This window comes from Callospermophilus lateralis, chromosome 7, assembly GCF_048772815.1.
Source record: "Callospermophilus lateralis isolate mCalLat2 chromosome 7, mCalLat2.hap1, whole genome shotgun sequence".
NCBI lineage: Eukaryota > Metazoa > Chordata > Mammalia > Rodentia > Sciuridae > Callospermophilus > Callospermophilus lateralis.
In genome coordinates, this window is record NC_135311.1 from 63825750 (window position 1) to 63852487 (window position 26738).

The 26738-nt window shown below is 42.9% G+C and overlaps 1 protein-coding gene across 1 annotated transcript in view; it reads right to left on the reverse strand.

The window, feature by feature from the left end:
* LOC143404351 (retinal-specific phospholipid-transporting ATPase ABCA4-like) overlaps positions 1–26738 on the reverse strand; it is a 113095-nt gene that overhangs the window by 43923 nt on the left and 42434 nt on the right. The window contains 8 exon segments of the mRNA XM_076862543.1: positions 1036–1257; positions 5068–5290; positions 7190–7366; positions 7699–7904; positions 21599–21796; positions 22824–22940; positions 23557–23639; positions 24817–25057. Of these exon segments, the coding sequence (XP_076718658.1) occupies positions 1036–1257; positions 5068–5290; positions 7190–7366; positions 7699–7904; positions 21599–21796; positions 22824–22940; positions 23557–23639; positions 24817–25057 (1467 nt within the window).

Here is a 26738-nt window from a genome sequence, read left to right on the forward strand (position 1 = left end):
CATGACAAAGCACGTGCAGAAGGATTTGGTATCCCCCTTTCCTCTGCCCAGAGGTCTCTCTGTAGTTTGGAGGACCCTGGAAAGATTTCAGAGTGTCTCTCTGCAAAAAGAAGAGATTCTCTAGCTCCATGTCTACATAAACTTTTTTTTTTTTTTTTTTTTTTTTTTTTAATCTAAGCCCAGCTCTTGTCCGCACAGTTGTCAGATCTATAACTTCCTATGGATCCACACTCCCAAGATGCTGGCTTGGCCTCAAAAATACTGTCTGATTAACCACTGCATACCAAAGCAACTCAGCTTTGCCCGCAGGCTGATGCAGGATTTCTACCACTACACTGTGATCATTTTTAGAAAATTGGGAGCTATATATAGCAGCAATTAACTTCTTATTTAACATGAGAAATAAAAGGCAGATGCCCTGGCAGCTCTGCAGCCAAATGAGTTTGAGTTGTGAGAACAAGTTCTGCTAAACAGAGGCAGGCAGTAGTCCTTTCTTGACTGACAGGCAGTCAAAAGTCAATTTCAGGAGTCCTCTCTTGGCCAGAAAGCCTGACTCTGGGGGTTCATTTCTGCACCAATTTTGCATGCACTGGGGAGCATGTCAAAGACACTTGTAGAACCAGTTTGATTCAAGTTCTTTTGGAGCAGGAAAAGCCCCTTTCAGATAATGAAAACATCTTTCTGATCAGTGAAGGGTTAGCTCCCCCCTTTCTGATTCTTCTCAAACAGAAAGAAAAGGAAGGTGAGTGAAATGGTCACCTGGTTTTCCTCTCACTTGTAAATAAAGGCGACCATGGGCTGAACTGGCTTTTCATGGACTTTTAGGGCAGATTAATCAAGTAGGATTGGTGAAGAGGGACCGTTAGGGAGGTCATGGTGGCAATTACTGGTACTCTTGCCCCTGCACTTTGAGCTTTACATTAACCTTTTTAGTCTTTGGAGCCAAAAGGTAAAGCAGACTTCCTGAGAGAGCAGGTTGGGCTGCCACAGACCCTCCAGAGGCAATACATGCCGGGGTGAGCCCCAGGCTCTCACCACAGCCTTCTTCAGCTCTGCGGTCATTCGGTCCTGCCAGGCAAAGCACAGGATGTGCGGCAAATAGAGGGTGAAGTAGATGACGCCACTGCAGGCTGCTGCCAGGCTGGCCTTGGAGAAGAAGGTGCTGAGCAGGAAGCACTGCATGATCGTGGCAGTGGAGAAGGTCAACAGGAACAGGAAGATAATGAACGGATTGCTGTAATGTAGGATCCTTCCATGCTGAAACCAAAGAGGTCTTGGGTCAGTAATTGCCAACCATGCCCAGGATGCCATCCCATTCAGGGGTGACCTTTGTGCAGCGATGCCAAGGCCTCCAGAGCCTCCGCCCAGGAGGGGTCTCTCCCCCGTGCCTGTTTTTAGTGCCTACATTTCCACAACTCACCCTCTATTCTCAGAGTTCCTTAATCTCAAACATGCCATTTCCCCTGGGAGGGGTGCCACATTAGGCTGCCTCTCAGTCATGGGCAGTGCTACAGAAAATTAACTTTGAGATCATTAGGCTGAGCTGGCTCCAGTGTTTCGGATTCCTATATAAGCAAACCACTCCTAACTCCAAGTAAGGGTCACTTAATCAGAAATTGTCTAGGGACTTTAACCAATCGAATATTTTCTTTTTCTATGTCTTGCTTCCCCATCTCTTGAGTGGAGCCCTGAGTCACTGAGGAATCACTGTTTGCTCAGATAAACTCTTAAAAATTTTAATGTGCTTAAGTTTATCACTTAGCGGCAATTATTATAGGTTAAGTAAGCAAATCCCAGGTGCAAAGGGGATGGTGTGGAGAAACATGCTACAGCAAGGGAAGAAGACCTGGGTCAGGGTGCTTGAGGCACCAACAGCACCCTGGAGGAACTAAGTAGATGAGGGCAGAGAGGGAGTGGGAAGCCCTCTCAAAACAAGCTTTGATATTTCCCTGGGGCCTGGCCTGCACTGGACCACCTGCACTTGTATCTGAGGTTTGCCACATACATATGTGAAATGTCAGTAATGAATCTAAATCACTTAGAAGTGGATGGGCCCTCCCCATTCATGACTATCATACAAATACTTTTCACAGAACTTGCTTGCAGTATTCAGTATCTTTCACATTGGTCATGCAGAAAATAGGAGCAAACTAGCAACTCTCACTAAGTGAGCTACTGCCCAGTCACATTATAAGGCTAGATGTTTAAATGTACTAGACTTTCTTCACTGTTCTTCACTCTAGCAACCTATGAGGAGTTTAACCCTTTGGAGATAGCTCCACAAATAGATGATCCTGTGCTTTTTCTCAGGAATACAAATGAACAAATGGGTTCATCTCATAAATTAATTCTGGTCTATTTGTGGTGGTTCCATGAAGCCCTGGGTTCTTCTCAGTAGACAAGAGAGACCAATCAGCAGTATCTGTCATGAACATGGAAGAGTTGATTGGAACAGGTGTGCCTCTTACTGCTGCAGCCACCATTTCTCCTTCATGTCCTTAAGCCTATTGGGCACTAAAGGAAGAAATTGAAAAAAAGAGGTGTGTGTAGCAAAGGAAGGTGGAAGAGAGCTGTGCTTAATTAGAACAAATGTCTGAGGAAGTCTAAATAAAAATCAAAATTAGGACTCAACACCCCTGATTTTATGTGTCAACAGCACTCCACATCACACTAGAAAGCGCCATGCCCTTTCTTTAATCACATGCAAAAGTAAATCTATGGCCGAACATGCAGCTTTTGACTATAAGAACTTTAGGACAGTTGTTTCTGTTCTTAGAAGAATGAAATCAATTTCTTGTCTCAGCCCAAAGCAAAATCCCACAAATGCCCAGGCTGTGTAATTTCTCACTGACTTCAGCCAGGGATGTAAGTCATTTGGCCAACACTACTATTTCACTGGCTTTGACTTTTACCAATGACCACTGTTTTATGTTGTTGTTCCTAGCAGCTTGCATAACAATGGAACCTTCCATTGTCCTTGCTTCCAGCTTCTTTCCTGAGTTGTTGAGTTGGGGAGGAAGGAACAAGGGAAGATGGGAAAGTCATTCAAAAGAAAACCCTGCTTTGGTGTAGAATGCTCAGCTTATCACTGGAGTAATATTCTGATTCTCACAAGGAGGAACCTTTGTGCTAGAAACTCTTGATGACCATTCTTTACCTCATGTCCTCAAATCTTTGAAGTCCAAATGGTCCATTCTTAGGAAGGCAGATCTCCATGTTAGTTATTAGCAACAAGTCAGGCAAAGCCTCACAGGTGTTCAGTCAGATATTTACATATTGACTCCTTTAGTTCTTTTTTTAAAATATTTATTTATTTTTGGTTGTAGTTGGACATATACCTTTATTTTACTTACTTATTTATTTTTTTATGTGAACCTAGGGCCTCGCAAGTGCTAAGTGAGCACTCTCCCCTGAGCCACAACCCCAGCCCCTGACTCCTCTAGTTCTGAGGCACTGGGGATTGAGCAGACCCAGGGATGGGATAAAACAAGTTGCTGACAAATTGGTCCCCTCATCTCTGTAGGGCTCTGGTCCCATTTGCAAATTTGAAGCCAAATCCAGGTGGGATCAGGTTGTTAGAGATGATTGATTTCTATCCACCTTAGCACTGGTTTTTATTCAACTCTATTTCAGGGTTTAGTTAAGGTCACAGCTCACTGGATTATAATGAAACTCTAAAAAACAAAATCCCTGAGATTTAGAGCATTTTATTATAAAGAGAACAGATGGGATTTGGTTTAAATGGATATATGTTGGTTGGACAGGATATATGATGGAACATTCTTGGATCAGGGAGATACCACGTGTGGTCCAGTATGGGATGGGAGACACTCAAAAATATCTGTGGGTTACTACACTATTGCATAGTGCGGAGGAACATGCAATACAAGATGGTGAAGAGGTTGAACCAGCTTGATGAGTCTGTATCAGGAGTTTGCAAGTCTGAAGCATAAATATTACATCAAATTCCACCTCCCAAAATATCAGACTCTAAATTTATGTACTTACCATTCAACAAATACAAAAGAACCTCTACTGTAGAGGAGCTAAAAATGAAGGATAGCAGTATATTGTGAATGATGTTTTATTTCTGAATCTAGTTACAAGGGATTTGCAAATTAGCAGAGAACGGACCTAGGTACCTTTTTGGGCAGGGAAGGGGACAAGTACTTGGGGGCACTTAACCACTGATCTACATCCTCAACCCTTTTTAAAAATATACATATTTTTTATTTAGAGGCAGGGTTGCTTAGGGCCTTGCTAAGTTGCTGAGTCACAATCCTCCTGCCTTAGCCTCCTGAGCCACTGGGATTACAGGTGTATGCCCCTGCACCCAGCTGGACCTATGCACACTTGTCTGTGGCAATAAAAACTCCTTATTACTGAGAAAGGATAGATTCCAAATTCCATGCTTCATTTTAAAAAAAAAAATACTTTTAGTTGTAAATGAACATAATACATTTATTGTATTTATTTATTATTTATATGGTGCTGAGTATTGAGCCCAGTGTGCCTCCCATGTGCCAGGCAAATGCTCTACCACTGAGCCCCCAAATTCCATCTTTTAAAACAGAGAGGTTTTGATGATTTTGCAGGGAGCACCTTTTTTTTTTTTTCTTTTGTGAAGCCATGAGTGGTATAGCCATGATGATGATTAATAAATAGTCCAGGGCCCTTCCCCTAACACCACTGAAAAGGCATTTCACATTCCAACTATAGCCAGTTGTTGGAATGATAATCTCAGAAAAATTTCCTGAACTAAGTTCTGTGTGTGCAAAGAGAACACCCTTTTGAACACATAATCACCCTGTGCTGGATTCTCTTAATAGTAGCCTCTCCAGAGAGGCATGGAATGGGGCTGGAAAATCTGTGTAGTCAGGGGCAGAACTCCTTGAGGGAGCCTTTCTCTCTCTGAGAATCTTCTACCTTGGCTGAAAGGGCTGGGAAGCTGGATGTCATGCTATCCTTGGTAGCCAGATGACTAATAGGCACAAGTTCATTAATAGGAGGAAAGGCGTAAGGAACAAAATTGTTTACAAATTTCTAGGCCTTTTCCATTTGGCTTACCATGATGAATATCATCAGGAGAAAGATGCTCATGGACATGATCGAGAAGCTGTCCAGGAACCAGGTACACCAAATCACTGCATTGGAGACACCCTGGTTTTTCAAGGTCTCCTTCAGCCTCAACTCCTTTTCCAAAATGATGCCCTTTACAGTCATGGAGACGGAGTAGATCCATGCCAGCACCATGAAGACAGGGAAACAGCGGTTCAGGATGATCATAAAACTAAAGGAAGAGGAGAGAGGCAGAATAATAGAGTATCCTGTTTCTGATGGAGATAGAGTAAATACTTTTGAAAGAATAAAAGAAAAAGAAAGAAGAAAAAATCTCCATTGGGCATTCAGTGGGCTGGATCCTTTAATACATTCCACTTGGCCCTGAAACATTATTTTCTCTATAGAGCAAGACAGTGGTTTTCTGGATAGCTTAGATAGATAAATAGTCTACAGGTAAATGGGTAAGTAAATCACATTATATATGTCACATAATATAGATATAGATCTTCCCTGTAAGGACTTATGGGAAAAGATTTGATGATGTAGGCTGTGATTGGAAGAGAGAGGTACATGTGAACTGGCACTGAAGCCCAGGAGGGTGGAGCACAACCAAGGGGAACTGAAGGAGGTGAAATGGACAATTGGGCTCTCTAGGAAAGTCAGTCAGCCCCGGGCTGACTACATGGAAGGTTATATTCTGGTTTATCCTAGTTATGGGGAAAGAGGCACAAATATAACCAATCAGTGTGGCCTTTTTGGATGGCAGTTGATCAATCAATAAATCAGTGATCCAATAGCCACTGATTCTACCATCCATGCAAAGGTAGAATAGATCCTTGAATATATACTCCAGCAAGCAGGATAAATTTACTATATTGGAATTATTTTACACATGTTTCTCTGTGTGTAACATTCTAGAAAAGCCCTTGGGATTATTATCTATGGAAAACTGTTGGGTGTTGACACAGAAGGGCCTGATTCCAGGGTACCTGTGTTTCACTTAAAACGGCCCCAGGGAGAGAATCATGCATTCATAAAGCATGCGCATTCAGGAATGGCCACCAGAGGACTCTCCCATACTGAATGACCCCAAACCCAATGTCATCCCATACCCACCCACTTCCCTTTCTTATCCTAAAGTGGACCCACGCTTTTGCCCTTGGCTTTACTTCCTATCTCTGCCTTTTGTCCAAACCCACACTAACTGCAGAACAGCCTCTGTTATCTCATTGGTTTTCCACAGAGCTGAGGCTGGAGAACTGATTGAACTAGAGTGTTGAGGGAGGGCTTCCTGTGTTCCATACTTGGCTTTGTTTTACAGTCTCTCTAGCTGGCAGTTTGACTCTTCCTTTCTTCAGGCTATGCATGCTTCTCTCCTTCCTGAACCCCACAGACACACACTTCCACTATGGTGAACTTCCCAATCTCCCCCCAAACCCTTGGAGTTGAATCCATAAACCAACTGTAGTTCTGTACTATTGTCCTGTAAATGTTTCTGACCTCATCTGCCATGATCAATGTGTCCTCCCATCTCCTCTCCAGCTTTTTCTTGCTCTCTACTACCCTCCAATTCTATATTCAGCAAAAGAGTATAGATATGACAGGCCTGGGGATTGAGATGGCCAGGGGAGGAGACCAGCCCATCCAATGCATTCCTCCATCTTTTCATTAAGCATACCTCATGGGAATGTTAATTACAGAAACGGCTGCATTATTCTGAGGCTCCTAGGATCCAGACCTCCTTGCCATGCAGAATCCAAATCTGCTGATTTGGCAATCAGTGGGCAAACACTCTGACCAGAACCCTTCTACATACCAAGCATACTAGGTAGTGGGAAATTTAGATAGCCTTCATATCCCCTTCCCCAAACTCACTTCCAAGGCTTTAAGTTTCACCTTCTCTTTTGCACTTCCAACACCAGCTCTTTCCCTACTCCCTGCCGCTTCGCTTCACTTTCTCCTTTGCCCCTGCCTGGAGCTGGGGGCCAGCTCAGTCATAGCTCCATTTTCTTTAATGTGATCCCAGTCCCCAGGGTTCTCTCTGGAGACACTGAATCTTTGGAAGCACCCACCCAACCCTAGAACCCACTAGCTTTTCAAGGAGGAGGATGGGCTGCCTGGGACTCACGAGTCATCCAGGAAGCAGGGGTAAGGCATCTGCTAGAGATAGACTCTGACTGGAACTTCCACCTGGGCCTGACTGCTTGTGATCCCCTGCTCAACCATGTCCTGCAGATAGGCAAAGCCTCCCCAGATGTACTGGAAATCATCCACAAGATATGCCCTGATGCCAGAATCCCAGTACCTAAGAAGACAGGAGGGAGAAACAGAGGATGTGACTGGGAATGGGCAGCTTACCCACTCCCATGCTCAAGTGACTCAGAACTCACTCTCTGAATATCTTTCTCCTAAATGTTCCCAAAGTATTCAGTTTTGCTTTCTAGGTCACAGTTTAAATTTCAAAGCTGACTGTGAGCCACAGTAAGACTCTGTAATCACTTTTGTGACTCTACTTTGAGCCATTAAAAAATATCTTATTTCCTCTTACGTAACTTAATTTTATTGATTTGTAGACCGAGTCCAGCCTCAATCCCACTGACTTTGGAGGAGCCCACAGAGCCCTGCCTGAAATGTCACCTGTCTTTGATCTTATTGGTTTTCTCCACCACATCTATATCCATCCAGATCTTGTACTTCACATGGGGTGGTAGGGAGCTGGTCCAGGGATACATGTCGGGGAATACCACAGCAGCCCAGAATATGTTTTCCTCCAGCAGGGAGAGGGCTCTTTGAGTGAGCTGAATTTCATCATCATAGCTTTCAAACTTATCCAGGACCAGGCACTGCAGATAATCACAAGAGCCAAGGGACTTTGAGGAGTGTTAGCTGTAGAGACTCAAAAGACAGAGGATAAGCTGCTGCCACAGGAGATGAGTGAAAGGCAAAGAGACCTATAAACTATAAACTATTAACTCTGGGTCTGGTGTTAATTTCTTAGTGTGTCTAGAGTAGGGGCTCCAGGGGGTTAATTTCTCGGTGTGTCTAGAGTAGGGGCTCCAGGGGCTCCAAATATGCAAGTCTTCAGAATGACAAAAATATGGCTCTCATTCCTCAGCATGGGGAGGTGAGGGAGTAGAGTCATGGTGCACACAGCTACTCAGAAGATCAAGCCTGATGATAAAAGAGTGAGAGAGAGAGAAAGAGAGAGAGAGAGAGAGAGAGAGAGAGAGAGAGAGAGAGAGAGAGAGAGAGAGAGAGAGAAACATTCTAAGTATTGAACCTTCCCGACTCTCTCCAAACACACAGGGTAGACAGCTAAGGGATGAACAGGGAGGAAGAAAGAAAGGACAGTCAAAGTGATTTCACCTGAGAAATCATTTCCAATTAAAGTTTAATGAAAAGAAATGCTAACAGAGGAGTTTCCCTTATATGTCTCTTTTCTCCTCCTGGAAGAGAGGGAAACAAAAAGTATCCACAAAAGAGCAAAACTAAGAATTTCTTTGAGTTTGAATATGAGGGATTGCCCACTTGTACAGATTTGATAAAGCATTTTTATTATACTGGCATCTGTTTTTTCTTTCTTACAATTTGTTCCTAAAATACTCTTGGGGTGCTAGTATCCATAATTCTTTCTTAGAACTCATAAAAGATCAGATGGCTTTGTCTTTTTTTTTAAATACTTATTTATTTATTTTTGGTTATAGATGGACACAATATCTTTATTTATTTTTATGTGGTGCTGAGGATCAAACCGATGGCCCCAGACTTGCCAGGTGAGCACTCTACCCCTGAGCCACAATCCCAGCCCCTAGATGGCCTTGCCTTGATGAATTTCTTACTGAGAGTATGCCATGTGCCAGAGCAGGCTTAGTTCCAGGAAGACAAGGTGATATAATCTCCTCCTGAAAGAAACTCAAACATACTGGGGAGAGGGGCTAAGTCTATGGAAGGAATCAGAGAAGGCTGATTAGAATAGAGCAGCGGTTCCCATCTTCAGCTAGACCACTGGGGAGCTTTAAAAAGGCACCTACCACCCAATTAAATCAGCATCTCAAGAAGCAGGACCAGGGCATCAGCATTTTGTAAAAAGCTCCCCCTATGGTTGCCAGGCACAGAGAAGAGCACAGGGTGAGCAGAGGTGAGTGGTGAACAGAGAGGTCATTTGCCCTGTGGGACTCTGCAGTGGGACCAATCAACTGAGGGTTTTTTTGGGACACAGAGCTTTCAGGGACATGTGGCTCCAGCCCTTCCACATGCTCACAGGTGTCTTGTAGAGGGACAGAGCAGACAGCATTGCTTAACCTTACTTTGTAGCCCAGGAAACCTAGGCTCTAAGAGGCCAAGTTCCCCCCAGATGGTAGAATAGACATCAAATTCCAATTCATTTGGTTCCACAAATGTTAAATGAAGACAGGAGAAATATAGCCAGATTTTGTTTGGTACCTGGGATTGAACCCAGTGGTGCTTAACCACCGAGTTACATCCTCAGCCCCTTTGTATAATTTATTTAGAGACAGAGTCTCACTAAGTTGCTGAGGTTGGCTTTGAACTTATGATCCTCCTGCTTCAGCTTCCCAAGTTGCTGGAATTATAGGTGTGTGCCAACACGCCCGGCTCAGAAGCCTCTGATTTCTGAGGGGGCTGTCTGGGAACATGCAGCTGTTGCAAACCCACCCTCCTTGGGTCTCTGGTAATGAACTGTCCTGCCCCAGGCTCCATAGCCTGAGAGTAGGTTCCAGGTAAAGTTCTCAGTATTCTAGATAAAAAAAGAACGGAAACTGGCTTCCAGTTGTCACAGGTAGAAACACAGGCACACTGAGAACATCTATGGGGCCAAGGCTTAAGAAGGTACTAATTTTAAAAAAAGATGGAATTGGTACTTCCTGAAGAAATACTACATATCATGGAGCTACAGGAAATGCAGGATTTTCATCAGCCATTCTCTTGAAAACAGGCATTTCTTGCTTAGAAATACTGGCCAGTCCTTAAATGAAATGAAAGACTTAAGTGCATCATATGCCAAAGGTTCTCAATAAATGTTCATTTCTTCAGGACATAAACAATGTAAAGTTCAGTTTTCTTGAGAGGAAGGGGATCTAATACATAGATTCTCATCACAGCTACTGACCCAAGTCCTGCTCCAGGGTCATCTGTCCATACTAACTACAATAGCACAGCTGTGGGTGGATAGGACTGGCCACTTGGGCAAGAAGGCTTCAGAACTGAACTGCTAGAACACATTAACAAAACACACATTTAAGTTTGCTTTAGGGAGACCACGACTTTCTACAAAGATGAGTGATAATGTAGTCTCATTTTATCTGTTTTTAAAGTTTAAAACTGCAAATATAGTAAGAGAAATAAGTCAGACACAGAAAGACAAACACCATATCTGTTCACTCACTTGTGGAAACTGGTGAAGATAACCTTGTAGAAGAACACAGTAAATACTGGTCATTAGAGACTGGAAGGAAGAAGTTCAATGAGGGGCACCAACCAAAACAGGGAGAGTGGAAGAATCACTTCTGGCTCTTCTTTAGCATCTTAGGGTAACTAACTATTGGTTAAATCAATCTAAATACATTTCAACATGACTAGAACAAAAGAGTATGAAATTTCCAGCACATAAAAATGATTATTGGTTGAAGAGATAGCAATACTTATTACTCTGACTTGATTGTTCTGCTTTGTACGTATGCATTGTATTAAAGATATACAAATATTATGTTTCAATAAAAAAGAATTGTATATACACAATATTGGCAATTAGAGTCAATCTGAAAAATGAAAACCAAAATTATATTGGGAGATGAAAATTATTTATGCACTTCATGGTGTGTCTCAGACACACACACACACACACACACACACACACACACACAATATTCTACCAATTCACATAGCATCACAAGGCATTTGGACAGTCTGAGAGGGCTGTGGTCTGATAGCCTTACTTTCCTGGGCAGTGGGGGGACCAAAACAACCAACCAACTTGGGACCAGAGGAGCAAAGGCTCTGCCTGAGGTCAGCATAGGTGAGGAGCAGAATCTGTGTCTAGGTCTTTACGTGCTGAGCCTGCAGTGTGGTGCTGTTTCCCTTCATCTCTCTCTCTCTCTCTCTCTCTCTTTTTTTTTTTTCACACAGGTAATTAACCCAGGGATATTTTACCTCCAATCTACATCATTAGCCCTTTTCATTTTTAATTTTGAGACAGGGTTTCACTAAGTTGTTGAACCTGGCCTCGTACTTGAGATCTTCCTGCCTCTGCCTCCTGTTTGTTCGGATTACAGATATGCACCACCACACACAGCCTTCATGTTCCTTTAAGAGCCAGCCATAGTCCAACCACAAAGTTGGGGCACAACATTCCTGAACAATATCTCTTGTTCTAGTGCATCTTCTTGCACTGTCTGGCAGAATTTTCTGTAATGATAGGATTGTTCTGTCTCTGCCCTGTCCAGTATGGTAGCCGGTAACCACATGTGACTATTGGGTACTTGAAATGTGGCTAGTGCATCAGAAGCACTACATTTTTAATTTAAATTAATTTAAATAGCACATAGGGCTGCTGTTTGCTATATTGTCATCATAGCAGTAGAGATACTAAGTTCTTCAAGATGCGATAACACAGTCTCATTTTATTTGTTTTTCAAGTTTAAAACTGCAAATATAGTAAGAGAAATAAGCCAGACACAGAAAGACAAACACCAAATCTTATTAATTATGGTTTCTGGAATGGTTGTTCTCATGACAGGGACTTAATAAGCATTTACTAAATTGAATTGATTTAAATTTATAAGTCCTGAATGCTGTAAGGAGTGTAGCCACATTACTATTTTGAACAATATTCTGTGCACCCAAGAATTACATGACAAACTAGCAGAAATTCAAAAAGTGAATTTTTGCTTTGATCCTAATGAGAGTATCACCCTTAAAATTAAAAAAAAGCAATATAAACATATGCATTTTTAATAAGGTGACATTCAGAATGATCTGGCCTATTCTCTTTGAACTTATGAGTCTGAAGGTAAAATCTACAGTAGAATAAGTGACTGATGTTTTCAGTGACTTTCTTGACTCCCATGATGACATGGGCTCCACTTGGGCCAGCTGAGCAAGCCGCTGATTCATAGTCCGATCCTGATGTGTCCCCCTAGACGGATGCCCCGATACTCTCTGAACACAAACAACTTAGAAATTTCTCAAATACTCATTTCCACCTTGAAACATCTGACCCATTTCCATCTTCCTCATCTTGGAAAATGTCAGAGCATGGTGTTTCCTGACTGCGTGGCCTCTGCCTCCCTCACTGTGTCTCTGAGTTGTGTCTGACCTCAGAGGTTTCTTCTGAGGACCATATGAGATAGTGTTTGTGAAGGGCTTAGCAAGCACCATGCTGTAAGAATAAAAAGGCCACACTGCCCTGGGGTGTAGCAGTGGTAGACTATTTGCCCAGTAGGACCAGGCCCTGGATCCCCAACTCTACGGGGTGGGGGAGGGGAATGAACAGGGAAGGAAAGAAAATGGTGACTAGAGTCTTGCTTTGTGCTGGGCATGGTCCAAGGATTTCACTCAGATTAACCCATTCACCCTAACAACCTTCTGAGGTCAGCTGCCAAGATCACTCCAAGTTCACTTACGGGGCACAATGAGATAAGCTTCCTCTGGATAGAGTCTGCTTTTAACCATCACAGTATACTCAACTGTCTCATGAATCAATGCCTTAATAAATACCAATTTTCTTGTTGTTTTTGTAAAATGTCTTGAACGTCAACAGTGTCAAGTGACTTTTAAGCCCCTGCCAAATTACTTTTCCTTCATGACAGCTGTTCATCAGGGAGGAAGGCAGATGTTTTCTTTAAATAATCTGTCTGGGACTCACACACAGCATTTCATCTGGTCAGAATAATGCTATGGATAGAAGCCAAAGCCCCTGTCCCACCTGGGCTTGGAAGTGAAGGGGTGCTGGGTCCTAACCTGGAGTTCATTGGCTGCTCATTAGCCACTCAGTGAAATTCAGACAAATCTGCACAGATGAAGGTATTACAAAGCAAATCCAGACTGTCCTCTTCATCAAATCTTGAGGTCAAGGCAGAGTGATTATAGAAGATGCCCTGCACATGAGTCAGAGGTCCCCAGGTCTTCCTCTGGGGGTATGACTCATAATGGAGCCTTGCGTTCCCATGGGGAGGCCACCTGCCTCACAGCAAGTGACCTCATTCCTTATGGATACTTGCACTGATCCCCAGAGTTAAAATCTTGGCTAACGGGCATGTATATTAGTAAAGTATGTGCATGAGTATGTTAGGAAGGCAGAGCTAACTGGTTAAACCCTTAGCAAAGGGCCTCCATTTTGATATATTGGGTCTGGTCTGCCTGGCTAGTCAGTCACAACAGGGTGGGTTCTAATGAGATGGAGGCCATGGAGTCTATTCATAGAAACTATCTGGACCTACACAGAGAGAAACTGTGCTATCATGAATGTGAGGAAAGAATACAGGTAGACAAAACTGGGTAGTATAAGGGCTCCACATATATCCAGCACCACCATTGGGAAAAGAATTCAAAGGACCTCTTCCATGAATAGAAAGTCCGTATCTTGTGGCTTCTGAGGCAGACTCTAGACAAATGTTACAGCCAAACTTCAGAATCTCAATGAAAACTATTATAATGGCCTCTGACAGCCAAGGAAACAGCAATCAAGCATGAAAAGGGGTTTCCTGGTCGCCTTCAGTTCCCAACTGCTATAGCCAAAGCCAGGTGGCAGGGCCACCACCCTTTGAAGTCTACACAAGTCCATGGTCCCTTTTTGGTTGTTTTGCCGGCACTCACCAGGAAGCAGAGTTCACCCTGGCGGAAGGAAGAGGTTCGAACTCTCTCCAGCGCAGGCAGCTGTGTTCACAACCTCTAGAGAATGCAGTCATTTGTTGATACAGCTAAATCAAACACCCTTTGGAGGAGAAGCCCCAGGAACAGCAGGCTTCCCTCTTCAACTGTGACCTCTCTGTCTTGAATTTAAACATTAAGTAACAGATCCATGAAATTATCTATTAGGTGGGGGAACAATGTCCAGTGGAGGCAAAGAAAGGCAAAAACGTTTCTTTTTGTTTGAACTTGATAATCAAAGGGGGCTGGCACCCGTGCTGAGGCTGTAGCATAAGCAGTCATATTTTGACTACTACACCCCAGACACGTCAGGGGTGAGGACTTCGGAGATAAGGGAGGCACTGGACCCTTAGGGATGTTGACTGCTCCTTACATCTTTCACTTTTAAGCTCAGGAGGAGAACAAAGCAGCTGACAAATGCCATTGGAGGCCTCAAGTGGTCCTGCTGGTGTTAATGCAGACACCTGGGGTTCCTTTTGGAAAATGCCAGGGGATGTGGGCAAACATCCCAGAATGAATTTCCTGGCAGATCTAAACTGTAACAGTCAAGATTTATTTCCCACTACATGGAAAAAGCCACTGAATAAAAGAGTTTCGGCTGTTTGGGTTGGTTGGGATGGCGAGTTAGAGGCCAAAGGCGCTGCAATAAATTTTATCATGCGTTTTGGGCACCGTCAGCAGAGATCTGAAACATTCCCCCCCAGAGAGCAAGGAAACGCACAGACTGGAAAACAAAGGGACAGGAAATGCACATTGAAAAAGTCTGTTTCCAAAATAAATAAATACAATAATGAAACAAAGAGAAAAGGCCAAGCTGGAGTACAAGGACTCACAATGGGCAAAGCCACCAGGTCATGCTTGCATCTAGCTGGGTCCAAAGGAAGACAGCAACTCAGGGCTGACAACTGCAGGGGACATTAGCTCTCAAAGTGTCTAGTTCAGTCATTCCAACAGCTCCGGAGGTGGGTAGGTGCTACTATATTGGAAATACTTGACAATCAACAGGACTGGGCCCTGACCAATCTTACCACATTCTGGTCCCAGATATTCAGTTTCACCACACCAATGGCACTATTGAACTGCAGCTCTGGTTATCATCCTTTTTGAAGGAAATGGAACAGTAATGTTGTCCCTAGTCAACTGGCAAAATCAATCTTTAAGGTCCAGCACAAATGTTATTCTCAGTTTTAGTCTGGCATTGAGCACTGTCTAAGTCAGTGTAGCTCCACTCAGGTAAGCAGGCAAAGGCAAAAAGAAATCCAGCTTCAGCCCTTTGAGGAGATCAGGTCAATGGAAGTAAAGAAGGATATGAGCAGGTCTGGGGTTGTGGCTCAGAGGTCGAGCGCTCGCCTAGCATGCGTGAGGCACTGGGTTTGATCCTCAGCACCACATTAAAAAAATAAAATAAAATAAAGATCTTGTGTCCACCTATAACCAAAAATTTTTTTTAGGAAAAAAAAAAAAAGCATATGAGCAAATAACATTCAAGCTCCTGTGGAGAGAATCTGAGTCCTGGATTGGATGTGAGTGTTGACCAGGGAGTTTAGGGAAGCAAGGAAGGAAACATGCAGCTATTCAAGGCAGGAGCCTTGGGGCAGCCCCATAGACCATGGAAGAGTTCTGAAGGGGCTAGACTGGGAAGAACTTCATCTTTACAGCAATGAGGAGTCAATGAGGAGTGGTAGGCCATATGTCACTGCGTGCTTGGGCTTTAGAAAGGTCTCTCTAGAGGCAATGTGGGAGCTGAACAGAAAAAGCGAGAGGCCTCTTTAGAAGCCAGATATAAAGAGGGAGAGGAAGGAGGGATCACTTGGATGAAGAACTGACAGTAGTCAGAGGGTGATGTTTTGAATTTGGATTTGCACAACATATCTCTACTCCGTCAGGTTGAATTATTGTTCTGCCCGTTCTGTGACACAGCTCTACTATGGTATTGTTGGATGACATGTTTGTCTCTCCCAGAAGAATGGGAGCTTCTGAGGAGTCAGGGATTGGCAGTATTTATTCAGATGTATCACATTCAACACATGCAAGTGCACAACAGAAGAATGAACTCAAGCATTTTCTCATTGCTCCTCTCATATAGCTATTTTTTTAAGCAGAATAGACCTACTCAGAGAACTCCCATACTCTGCCTATTGTCCTAAATATTACAAAATAATTGCCATCTTCATTGGACTCATTATATAATTGACCCAAACAATGAGTCCTGTGTCTGTAATAATGTGCTTTGCATATTACAGGGGAAATGATATTTTCATCAAAGTCAGACAGAAATGTTCAGAATTTTGGATCCACCAGCATCTGCTGTGGTATATTAGACAGTCAGGCACCTTTGAGGCTCTGTTTTTAATTCTATAAAATACAGCAATTGTGCCTATGAGACAGTTAGGAGTGTTGCATGAGATGACATGTGAAAGTGCTCAACATCATTTTAACTCATAGAAGCTTCCAGGTAAGTCCCTTCCTTTGGCCCATGACCCCTCCCTGCCACCCTCACCCTATCCCCAACCCTCGCCTGCATTTTCTTTCCTTAGTTCAATTCTGTTTCTGAGAGACTGAAGAGGCACAAAAACAAGGTTGTTGTGGATGAGTGGCTTAGGATCCAGATCACTGCCCTTAAAGTAATATTCTCTTTTAATGTAGACTGCTGTATTCTGCCTCACTCTCCTCCATTTCTCCCTAGCTTCCCAAAGCTTATCTGGAGACAGTGAGTTCACAGAGGAAAGCAGCAGGATAGATAATCCACAAATATCTGCATGTCTGACTCTAAAGGGCATTACATGATCAGCAGCTTTATCTTCCTAATCCTATTTGATTTTTTTTTTTAAAGCTAGCCTGGAAAATATGTTCCCTGAGAACATTCTGGTTGGGTGGTGGTGGCATGTGGCCAAGAGTATGCAAGGTTTAGAGGAAAAAGAGTCCAAAAATCTGACTACTGATAATTCAACAAGATAATTATCATGCAGATAATGAAGAGTTAGGCACACATGTTAACTGTGTGGACGACCGACCGAGGAAAAGCAGTTAAGGAAAGCATGTTTTCTTAAGATGTAGAGAAAGGTAATAGTTACTGGTTAGAGTACAATTTTATGCCTTGATCAGAGGTATTATTTCATATTAAAATTTGGCTGAATTTAGCTTCCTGATGTGAAACATAAGACCTCAAATTCAAATATACTATGAAATTAAAATCCACTGTGAACTCTAAATAGCATTTTATCTGTGCCTGGACTCACCTTTCTTGTTTTAATTTCTAAAAAAACAAATAAAAGGGGAGCTTATATGTTTGTTTTAACTAAAGGGTAACCAAGAGGAATAATTTTTCATTTTTTTCTAATTGTGCTTCTCTCCAGAAGCAAAATATATGTGCAAGTCACATATGAATTATGGATTCATAATCATTTAAAATATGCAAATAATTCATAAATATTTAAAATAAATATTCAAAATATTTACCTACACAAGTTCCCTTCCTTTCTTCCTTTCTTCCTTCTTTACTTTTCTCTGTGAAGAGCAGGGACCATAAAAAGACAGATACGGGATAAATGAAATTGTAGAAGCCCTTAATAGGGAGATGGTCAGAGGATGAGAAGAATTCCAGATTCAGAAATCCAGAAGGGGGCCCATAGCCATCCTCCTTTTCCTACAGAAAAGGTCGGACAGCCTAACTCCAGACCAACTCGCTAAGGTTAATATGAAGAGAAGCTCAACAGTCCCTGGTTAATGTTTATGCAAAAATTTGAAATCTGAGGGAAAAAAAGCATATTCCCCACTTGGTCCATGGTTCAGCGTGGACATCCATGTGGTTCATGGCAATGGCTGCCATGAGTGAATGTCCCACTATGACCCTGCACATTCTCATTTCATCCCCAGGGCCACCATGAAGGAGGGCACTGCCACCCCATTTGACAGATGAGGAACCTGAGTGGAGGGCATTTCCTCACATGCCTGGCTCCTACATGGTGTGGATGTGTAAGCACCTTGGGCCCTGCTCTCAATCTGTCCTCAACAACAACCTTATGAGGTCCCTTGTGTTGTTACTGGGATTTTTACAGAGAAAAAAGTTGAGCATCAGAGGAAGAAAGTGGCTTTCTCTGAGTGATATAACGAGAAGCAGAGATCCTGGGCATTTGTCCTCACAGGACAGGTAAGAAGGTTCCACAAACAGTCTCCAAACGTGCAAGGCAGATTCGGAGGAATCAGACATTCTCTGATTACTGGACTCCATGGGATGTTCAGTAAATAGGGCCTCACCTTAAGAAGGAAGGGATTTTAGCCCTTCTAGCAACTGAAAAGTATTAAATCACTCTCACTTTCTATAATGACAAAAGGCTTAAGATTTGAGCTTGGTTCTCAAAGTTTCTATTACTGTTCAATATCACAATCAAGTGCCACCTTGATTTGAGTGACATCATTTTCAAGAGTACATTTGTTTAATTTTCCTTAAAAGATTATTATTTTTTTCTTTTTTGGAATGATCAGGCATACAGGCAGAGACACATTGGAATAGGAAGAAGTGTTCAGTTTTCTTTAGTACAAGCTCTCTTATTGAAAAAAGAGAGTCCCATGCCAGCCTTAATCTACCTATGCAGTGACACACTTGCTTCCCTGTCCTGGAGAGACCTTCAGAGTCACCAGGGAAGGATTTTCATGGCCTTTCTGCTACTGAGGGATCCTCAGGGTCGGGGTAGAGGATTTGCCAAGTTCCTCCAGACTTTCCAAAACATAAGAACAAAAGCAGAGCGATCCCGGGCAGATCACAGTGACTTTTTGCTTCTTCACCCAACTATCTTGTCTTTTTAGTTCCTTACTACCTCACTTTCCTCCTCCCTACCTCTAAGGTCAGAAAGATCAGAAACCACATTATCATACCTGCTGGAGTTCTTCCACCATCAAAACCCCTCTGAGGAATCCCTGGGGGAGGCCACTGACCTATGACCAGGTGGCCTTTACTTAGAGGCCCTGAGAATGTCCTGGTGGCAGAATGTGATTAGCAGTTTCATGATCTCTAGAGGAACACCATTTGTGGAATTTAGATGAGGTCTGATTGTATTTGGTTTAAAACTTAATACTTCTTAATTACTTATTATATGACAGGCTTTGCCTCAATTATCTCTTTTAATTCTCAAAACAAGTCTGCTCAGTAAGTACTATTAATATCCCTATTTTATAGAGATGGAACCTGAGGCAAAAATTTGAGCCCTGGCAGTCTTAGGATCTGGAGACTGAATTGTTAACTATTTAAGTAATTAATATTTATTAAGTATTTGTTGAATGTCTGGTGCTACACTAAATACAATCTACCTGTTGTTTTTTTTTTAAAGCAATCCGTCAACATACAAACAGTTAAGTCAAATAAAGTTAAGAAGTATTCATTGATAGGACCTCATGAAAACATTGAGAAAACCACTGAACTCTATTCCGCAAGAATAAAGGAATGGAGCCCCCTGTTCAGTCCTGCCTGTATCGTAGCATTTTATAAATGGTGGTGGGTCTGGCCAGGGGTGTGGGCTTAGCAGGTAGAGGCACTTTGAGAGGAGAGTGATGTCAATTGAATAATTACCCCCTGGATCACCACGACCCCACAGATCTAATAGTTCTGTAAATATAGAGATTAGCAGGCCTCTTCACGGGGCATTCTGAGTCAGTCAATCTAGGCTGGTACCCAGAAAAGTGTTTTATGAAAAGCACTTAAGGTCACTCTTGTTTTCAGACAACTTGAGAATGGTTTTGTAATTCCCTGAACTTGGATGCTGCTGTTGCCATGCTTGGCACCTTGTGAGAAGTCACCTATGCAGTGTGTGCTAACACTTCCAGGGTCATGGAGAGGGAGGATCATATCCCTAGGGAACTCCTATGGCTGCAGGGCAGCAGGGAGTCCTCAAGGGCACCCAGGAAAGCACAGCCAGGTTCCTCCTCAGTAGGCAGTCTTCCTCAGAACCCACACATCTGAGATAGGAGGGTTGCTGGTTCCAGAGACTCTCAGTTCATTTCCTCCTTTATGGCTTAGAACATCTACCTTCTGATGGTTTTAGATGACACCAGGCCCCAGAGCTCATTGGTGGCAAGATCAGCCCTTAGATGGAGATATTCCCTGGAGATGTGAAGCTGAGAATTTGAAAATGACTAAGATATGCTCCCTGACCATCAGTAAACCCAGTCTCACTGTTCATCCAGAGACAGACACACTGACAACTATAATTAAACTTGGACAGGGGTCTGAAAAGTGTGAAGACAGAGCCACAGAGTAAATGAAAGAGGAGTAAATGACTAAGCCTAAAACAGAAGGGACACTTGAGGACTGAGTCTGAAAGAATGAATGAGTGGATGGGGAAAGGGGAAGAGGTTACTTCAGGTTTTATTAGTTTTAGCAGTTTTTCTATCTTATGATTTTTCTTTTGGGGAAACACCCTCCCCCAGTTCATGTAATCCTGCTCTTAGTAATGCTCCCCATGGTGGACATATGACCCAAGCCTCCCACCCAGAGTATGCACACCTGAGGGGGACAGGGATAGGTATGGGAACCTGGTCAGAAGGGGAGTTCTCTGGGTACTGTTTGTGCTGTGGGGAAGCCATTCCCTCTTTCTGTGGAATTTTTGGTGTAAGAATGACCATTGAGGACTGCCAGAAGCTGAGCCACCTCCAATGGAGAGGCACTGGCCAAGTGCTTTGGGAATTGCATCATTAAGATTTTAAGCGAGGGAGTGATACAGGCAGATGTGCATCTGGAATGTAGCGCTGGTGTCAGTGTGAAGAAATGCTTGAGCCAGCAGAGACAGGACTTGGAGTCCAGGGCAGGCACAGGCTAGCACAGAGACAACAAGCCTTCTAATCTTCAGAGATCTCAGAAAACAGAGACAGAATTGAGAGATATTTACAAGGTGGAGGAGTCAAAACTCAGGCATAATCAGATTTGGATTCGGCTCTACACTCCTAAAAGTTTTGGGATCTTATTCAACATCCTTAGCCTTCAGCTTCTGCATCTGTAAACTGGAAGTGGTAATGCAGGGCACTTTATGGAGCTGTGAGGATTCTAGGAGGCTACTATAGGCAAAAGCATGAAGCACAGTGTTCAGCACGGAGTAACACTCAAGAAAAGACTGCTCTCAGGTGGAGATGAAGAAGGAAGAAAATTAAGTGTGATTCTAAAATACTGAGCTTGAGAATTTGAGCAAATGTTGATGATGCTAATCAGGACAGGACATGCAGAAGGATAGGTTTGATAGGGAGGGAGATGAGTTTGTTTCTTTAACTTCTTGAGTCTGATATGCTTGTAGAATGGTGGGGAAGAAGCTGCCAGCAAGCAGCTAGCCTCAGGACTTCAGGTTTGGTGGACCTGGTCAATAGATGGTCAGTGCAGCCATGGTAGACAGGACAGATACAGGATAGATACAAGGGAGGAAGAGCCAGTCAAGGAGTCACAGAGCACTTAGGAAGCAGGAGGTGTGAAAAGGAAATCTTTTTAAGTGTGGAGAAGGTGTTAGATAGAGGTCAGCATCTGTTGGGCCATGAGAATTCTTGTTTCTTCACTAAGGAAAATGAAAGCCTAAACCCAAGACCACTTGACTGGTTAAGGGATCTCTGGTTCCACTCATAGGGCTGTCTTCAAGGGGCTCACTGAGGTCCTCAGGTGACCTGCTTCACTTACCTCCAGGTACTGATTAACTAGGCGGAGGGAATGGTCAGTGATATTAAATATGTCTCTCCAGTCAAAGTTGGTCATGCCATCAGCCCGATTCTCCGCAGGACCCTTATAGAGGAAGTTCAGCAGGACCTCAGCAGTGATACCTTCTTCACCAACATGTCTATTCAAAAAGTCTTTTACAGTTGGGTGTTCCAGGGTGTCCTTGGGAAGAACAAATGCAGTCATAGAAATTCTGTAGGATATTTGGACTTGTTCTTACATCACTTCTAAATTTTAATGATTTGGGATGGAGACTGTAAGGCTCCCTAAAAATCTACTTACAAGGTCCCATGACCCAAGAGATGATGTCCTCTAATTAATTACAAGATACACCTATTTCTATCCCATTTTCCCCAAACACATGGACTCCTACAATAGAGATGACACATGTTGGGTGCAGACGTAGGAGGTGGAGAATGTAAAATGATATAGATTTTCCTTTTTAATTTTAATATTTTAAATTATTTATGTATTTTGATGCTAGGGATTGAACCCAGGGTTGCTTTTCCACTGAGCTACCTCCCCAGCCCTTTTTTGTTTCTGATCCAGGGTCTCTCCAAATCGCTGAGGCTGGCCTCAAATGTGTGATCCTTCTGCCTCAGCCTCCAGAGTTGCTGGAATTACAAGTGTGTACCCTACTGCACCCAGTTTTCCTTTTTAATTTTTTATAGTTTTTTTGTTATCTTTTCATTATCTCTGCTATATAGAACTCCTTTTTCTTTTCTTTCTTTCTTTTGGTTGCTATTGTTTGTTTGTTTTTGAAACAGGGTCTCACTATGTTGCCCAGGCTGGCCTTAAATTCCCAGTCTTCAGTGATCCTTCTGCCTTAGCTTTTCAGTAGCTGGGTCTCTGGTGTGTTGCCACGCCCGACTATAGAATCCTTGTCTCTTGATTTTGCAAAGCCACACATGGGATGAGACAAACACACTCAACCATTTTTGCAGTAAAGAGTTGGCCCCTTAGGGAGATGCCCATTCAAATCTGAGGCCCTCAAGTGAATTCATAAAAGCAAGAAACTCAGGAAGCCATAGGTCTTGTGGTACCTTTTAGATTTCCCCCAGAACTTGAGAAACACAATTCCTATCTAAAGTTAGTGAATCCACTTGGCAATAGCTTCCAGAACTGGTGATTCCCTGTGAGAAGGAAACCTCCTCCCCCTTCTCCACTCTCTAGTGCAAGCCATCCTTACTCTGATCATTGTCATCTGTGTGCTGCTTTCAAAGAAATACCAGATCTGGGGTCCTACTTCCTCCCAGGCTTTGACCAGCTTCCTGAGACGTGCTAGTTCTTCAAAAGTTGAGTTGGCCTAAAACCAGATAGGGAAAGAGGCAAGAGTGAAGAGAAAAAAGTGAGAAAGGACCTTTGGTTGTATCTTTCTTGCTCTGTTGTAACCCTTAATGTTTGGGAAAGGTTTTCCATGGAAATGCTTTTTGGTTTTTCTCCCCCAATCTATTGATTTTCCTAGGACATGACAATTTCCCAGCCTTCCAGACTGACAGAATCTAATTTCTTAGTATCTCAGAGGTATATATAATATTGATGTCATTTTCTCAGAACCTCATTAAAACTATATTGGGACTCCTAGTGATCAAATACTCTTCCTTCCTATCTGTGATGTTTCCAAGAAGCCAGAATTCAGAGAATTGTGAATCTGTCCATTAGGGATGTAATTCAAGCATCAGGAAGGAAAACCTTATTGTAGGCTGCATAGGGAGTGAGGACCAGGCAAGGGCAGGGGAGCAAGGCATTCCTATGATGGCTGTAGATGGGGGAGAAAATCCAGGATTCCACTAGCAAAAAACAAATACAGGACTCACTGGGAGGAGAGCCTGCAGGTATATCCATCCCCTCTCCCTTCACACACACAGACGCTTACACTGGAGGTCCATGTATGAGAGACAGGACCAGCTGTGGGATTTTACGTTCTTTAGTATCCTTTGCGCTGCAGGGGAGTCAGGAGTAAAGAGGATTTTTCCCATCAGTAAGGGCTTCGCTGCCCTCCAGGCTATTTTGGTTAAAGGGTTTGACTCCAGGCTCTGGATCAATGTATTACAAAAGGCGGCTGCCAGAAGAGAAGGAACAATTTTTTTTTTTTTTAGAAAGTCCCTTTTTCTTGTGACTAAACATGGTCATTAGTGCATCCAAATCACATGTCTCATTCAACTTCACCCTGGAGGATTTGACAAATAACCAAATTAGTAGGCTGTACCCCACCAAGAGGAAGCTCATGGTTAGTTCCTAACAAAATGCCACACTGCCTCCAGATAATGGCCTCATCAGTGAAACAAAGGATGGGGCTTGCCAACCCTCCGTGTTGAGGCTGAGAAGCCTGTTTGGGATTACTGCAAAGAACAGAGACCAACCTCAGATGAAAGGGAGTGAAAGGCCAAAGAGGCCCCTCCTTGAACCTCAGCTTTAGCCTCAATAATTTCCCTTCAATTAGTGGCTTCACTTCTTTGTTTTATGTAGCTATCTCAGGGCTCTTCTTGTCTTTTTAGTTTTTAACTAAAGGGTCACCCCGTTGCATTTCTTCCTCATTCTACCATGCTTTACCCTGAGACCCTACTACTACTACTACTTCTACTACTACTTCTCCTCCTCTTCCTCCTCCTCCTCCTCCTCCTCTTCCTCCTCCTCCTCCTACTACTATGAAGAAGAAGAAGAAGAAGAGAAGGAGGAGGAGGAGGAGGGGAAGGTGCCTTGCCAGTGACTTGCCATTTGGAATGTATTTGAATATCACACACACAGATTTTCATTGCTTTATATTTGTAAAAAGAAAAAAAAAATGTCCCCAGCTAAGTTGACTCCCCAGGGCCCCTCTGAGCTGAGCTTTGCTTGCTACTCTGGGTTGACTCCTCATTTATCATTCTCTCTTCCTCTAGAACTTAACCCAATTTCAATTACATCAGTGGGAAATGTCCTCTTTGTTCCCTTTCCAAGTGGTCCTCAGTGCTTTCTATGGATCATATCCAGATTTTTTTTTTTTTTTTTTTTTTTTTTTTTTAATGAGCACCACTATCTTCCTTCAAAGAGAAGTGGACTTTCTGGGAGAAGTTTGTTTGTCCAAATGCCACTCAACACCACCAAGGGAGAGTCAATCCCAGGACTGGTTTCATCTGAAAGTGTTAAACCATCACCTCAACCAATATAACTGATTTGTGCGCAGAACTCAGAAAACTTACTTGTTCCTTTGTCATCAGAATAGAGAGGATCTTTCCTGGTAGAGTCGATCCCTAGGAAGGCCTTGTAGTTATTGTCTTCATACCAGTTGAAGGAGAACACCCGAGAGCCCCCTCCCTCTGGGTACCCACACAGAAGGTCCGACAGGATGCTCATCAGCTGTGTGAAGGTCTGTGGACCACCATTCTGCAGGAGAGGTCTGGTCACCCACAGCAGGTCTTGAACACTTGGCTGATGGATAAACTAGGGCAAGGGGAAGGTTCTAAGTATATTAAAGCAGCAAGAATCAAGACTTCCACATATATATTTGACTTTCACATTTAAAAGAAAACATCCATATTGTCAGCTATCCAGCTGTGAAAATGAAGAACAAAACCTACTGCCATCGACTTAGGGACTGGGAGAAAGGACAAACCTTACCCACCCTCTCCCCACAAAAAAAATCAAAGAGTGAGCATCAGATCACTTTAATATTGCGTCTCTCTATTCAAATGCCTAGGGAATATGTCCTTGGGGGAGATGCAGAGATTATTTTACTGTAAACTAGTTCCTGGATTCTATCATCTCAATAACATGGGAATGCTGGGGGGAAATTGAGAAATAAAATGATGGGGGAATGCTTCTGTTCCAGAAAGGAAGGTCAGGGTGGATTTTTTTGGCTAAATAGTTTATAATTTGTTTCCCTATATTTGGGAATTTATTTATATATTTAGTTTTCTGTGGACACAATATCTTTATTTTCTTTTTATGTGGTGCTGAGGATTGAACACAGTGCCTCATGCATGCTAGGTGAGCACTTTACCACTGAACCACAACCCTAGCCCTGGAAAATTATTTTTTACCAAATGTGAAACTCTTCCATTTACCTGAAATTTGTGATTTGCGGTTGTGTATATGTTTTAAGATTTGAGGAACTGGATTAAGTCTCCATTCTTGGGAGAACATGTTTTCAAATTCTGCAACAACTAAGAAGAGCTTGGTGCCTTTTGTCCACGTGGGGGTCATTGCACTTGCTGGCCTTGTCCTTTGAAGGTAGATCTGGGATACCGAGAAATGCCAAAGTTGCCAATGCTTTGGTTCCCATGAAGCCATCTGGCTTGGCTTTAGGGGCAAATACAGAGTTTAAAAAATGCTGCTTTTATTCCCCACACACACCTTATTAGTTACTTTGCAAGGCACTTGGGAATTTAAAAAACCATTAGGACTCAATCAGGTGAGACTTACTGCAGTAAGTGGTGTTTCTCTGTTGTCCCTCTCTTTGTCCACATGCCAACACTTGCCATGTGAATTCCACACGAGTCATGCCTATAATCACATACTATGCTTCAATAATAAAGTTGGAATCTGAAATTGCTTCAACAACAGTAAGTCTCATGACAGTCTTGGAAGGGGTCATTACCATTATTATGTTGCTCATTTAACCAAAGCACTCAAGAGATGAAGGGGGTGTTCTAAGGTCAAATGGTTTAATATTAATTAATATAAACCAGGCCATCAGCTTCAGCCTAATTCACAAAAGCTAAGACTTACTATCTAGACAGGCAAAGAATCTTCAAAAACACCCACACAGAATTAAGAGTGTTGATATGCTTTGGGAAATTTTTTACATTCTCTGTCAACTTCAACTTTATTATACTGATATGAAGTTTTCAAATGCTATGAAGGAAAGAATGTTAAAGATTCCCACAGCATCAGGTGGCCCTCGGTACAATGGGCCCATCTTCTACTTACCCTGCATAGTAGTGCTTCTACTCTGCTCAGGTTGAGTTTAGTTTCAAAAAACAGATTCTAGGAGAGATTGAAAAAACATGATGGCAGGAAGGGAGTGAGCAGCTCTGTGCCCTGTGCTGCCACACCTGCAGATCTCACCTAGCAGGAATACTCCATCTCTGAGAGTGTTAGAGGACCCCTATCCAGCTGCTCT